Source organism: Glycine max, chromosome 9 (assembly GCF_000004515.6).
Source record: "Glycine max cultivar Williams 82 chromosome 9, Glycine_max_v4.0, whole genome shotgun sequence".
NCBI lineage: Eukaryota > Viridiplantae > Streptophyta > Magnoliopsida > Fabales > Fabaceae > Glycine > Glycine max.
The window spans coordinates 46,462,650-46,465,152 of NC_038245.2; the positions used below are offsets into that span (position 1 = coordinate 46,462,650).

A 2,503-nucleotide genomic window follows, 5' to 3' on the forward strand; every position below is an offset into this window, starting at 1 on the left:
ATTTCCCCCCAAAAGCCTTCAACCAAAGTGAGTCAAAATCAAATTCCCAAAATTAAATAAACCCCCATTACGTTACAATTACATTACTATTCGAGACTAGTGTCTTAATAACTCATAATAGTGGTAATAAACTGTAGGGTCACACTACCCTCAACCGATGAGGCCAAGCGCGCATTTATATTTATTACTCACATCTAACCTCAAGTGGGGTCAATAACTTAACCATAGATTAGAACCAGGGTTAAAAAACAAGTGGTTAAGAAGCTCAACCACATAACCCAAACCCAGATTTTTATTATCAACAGTCATCACTCTCTCAACACCATCATCAACATTCAACACTCTTCCTTCTCCTCCCTCCTCCAACAAAGCAACCTTTTTTTTTTTTTTTTTTCTCTCTTTCTTTCCATTTCCCCCTCAAATTAATTTCCATCATATATAATAGTGTCACCCACCACCACAACAACAACAACAGAAGCAGCAGGTTCAAACTTCAATTCATGGAAGTGTGATTCTAATCTCCACAACAAACCTAACCCTAAAAAGCTAACCCTTTTTTTTTTTTTTTTAAATATTGTTTCTTTTTTTACTTACCCTAGATGTTAGAGCCATGGACATAACCCCAACAACAACGATCAACAACAACAACACTACTCCCAGTGCAACAACAAAATCCCCAGAAAATGAAACAGAAACACCGACCAGGATCACCACCCCCATCACTCCCACAACGACAAAAACCTCATCTTTCTCGAATGGTGTCCTCAAACGCACCCACCACCACCACCACCTCCACCACCCTATCCCTCCGGTGGTTACCTACAAAGAATGCCTCAAAAATCACGCCGCCAACTTGGGTGGCCACGCCTTAGATGGCTGCGGCGAGTTCATGCCCTCTCCGACCGCCACCGCTGCCGACCCCAGCTCCATAAAATGCGCCGCCTGCGGCTGCCACCGCAACTTCCACCGCCGCGAGCCGGAGGAGCCCCCCATCGCCTCCACCACCACGCACGTCATCGAGTATCAGCCCCACCACCGCCACCACCCTCCCCCGCCGCTGCACGCGGCGGCGGTAGCCACCCGCAGCCCCAATTCTGCTTCCCCACCGCCGATCTCCTCGTCGTACTACCCCTCCGCGCCGCACATGCTCCTCGCCCTCTCCGCCGGACTGGCGGCTCCGCCGGAGAGCACCGCCGCGCCTGCCGCCGCGCCCACGAGAAAGCGGTTCCGCACGAAGTTCAGCCAAGAGCAGAAGGAGAAGATGCACAAGTTCGCGGAGAAAGTAGGGTGGAAGATTCAGAAGCGCGACGAGGATTTGATTCACGAAATTTGCAACGAAGTTGGCGTTGATAGAAGCGTTCTCAAGGTTTGGATGCATAACAACAAAAACACCTTTGCCAAAAAGGATAACAATAATATTGTTACTAGTAATGATATTAATATTACTACTAAAAATAATATTTCTACTGATAATGATGCAAATGGGAGTGATGTCAAGGTTTTTGAAAACCCTAACAATGATGGTGGTGAAGATCGCGCTGAAGATCCGAGTAGTAATCACTATGATGGGGTGAACGTTGTTGGTGCTAATGGATCTTCTAGTTCTTGATCTAAGGGGGAAGAAAATAATAATGTATTAGATAGGTTAATGATGATTATGATGATGATGATGATGCTACAAGGTTAATTAATCAGCTGTTTTTAATTTCTTTTCTTTTCTATTTTTGTTTTTAATTGTTTAGTTTTTATATTGTTAATGAGAGCATGATGATCAATCAGTTTAATGGGAGAGAATGTTATATCCGGAAGAGAATTTATTTTGCTTTTAATGGTTTTATGCTGAATTAAGTTAGCTTTTAGTTGTTACCACTTGTTATGAATGTATATTATGTTTATCTTTAGCGTGATTTTCTTTTTACTCTGCTTCTTCTTGCACGGTTTGCTTGAGTATTGTGAACAGTGGACTTGGCATGCAGTGTCTTGTTAATTTTGGTTCTTAATTTTTGTGATTTCTCACTTTCTCCCCCGTAAGACATGGAATAATTAATAATAATGGTTTTTCTTTTTCTTTTGTATCTCGTGTTCGAGAGAAAGAGGCAGAAAGTGTTGCTGTTTATGGGGTTTATTAAATTATGGGAGGTGGTGAAATGCTGGTTCTGTTCTATTCCTATGGTCCTGTGCTGCTGTGTGTGTGCTGCCATGCGCTTTATTCACGAAAAATTGTATCTCTGATAGAACAGGCGTAAAGGGTAGATAAAATCATAATCATATTCTATTAGAGGGTTATTAAAACGGTAAGCTTTTGATAATCTGAGTGTCTTTAGATAATGGTATAGTTTATTAGGTTAGGGAAAAATAATATTATATTTATCATGGGAGACAATCCAAAAGAAACCTTAATTATGATTTTAATTATTGCGTCTTATCTAACATGTTACATGCATTCCTCGTGCAAGACTTCAATGTTAATTTTTAATGATAATTAATTAATCTCGTGTAATTT

The 2,503-nt window shown here is 41.4% G+C and overlaps 1 protein-coding gene across 1 annotated transcript; it reads left to right on the plus strand.

Moving 5' to 3' along the window:
* Positions 1–289: 289 nt before the first annotated feature.
* On the plus strand, positions 290–1,901 carry LOC100789447 (zinc-finger homeodomain protein 9). The gene is made up of 2 exons (XM_041005146.1): positions 290–484; positions 600–1,901. Exon 2 carries the CDS (start codon positions 611–613, stop codon positions 1,607–1,609), a length of 999 nt encoding a protein of 332 aa, XP_040861080.1. The 5' UTR covers positions 290–484; positions 600–610; the 3' UTR covers positions 1,610–1,901.
* The last annotated feature ends 602 nt before the right edge of the window (positions 1,902–2,503 follow it).

Bases quoted from the DNA above. Each gene is read 5' to 3' on its own strand.
- LOC100789447 (XM_041005146.1), top strand. From the start codon at position 611: ATGGACATAACCCCAACAACAACGATCAACAACAACAACACTACTCCC.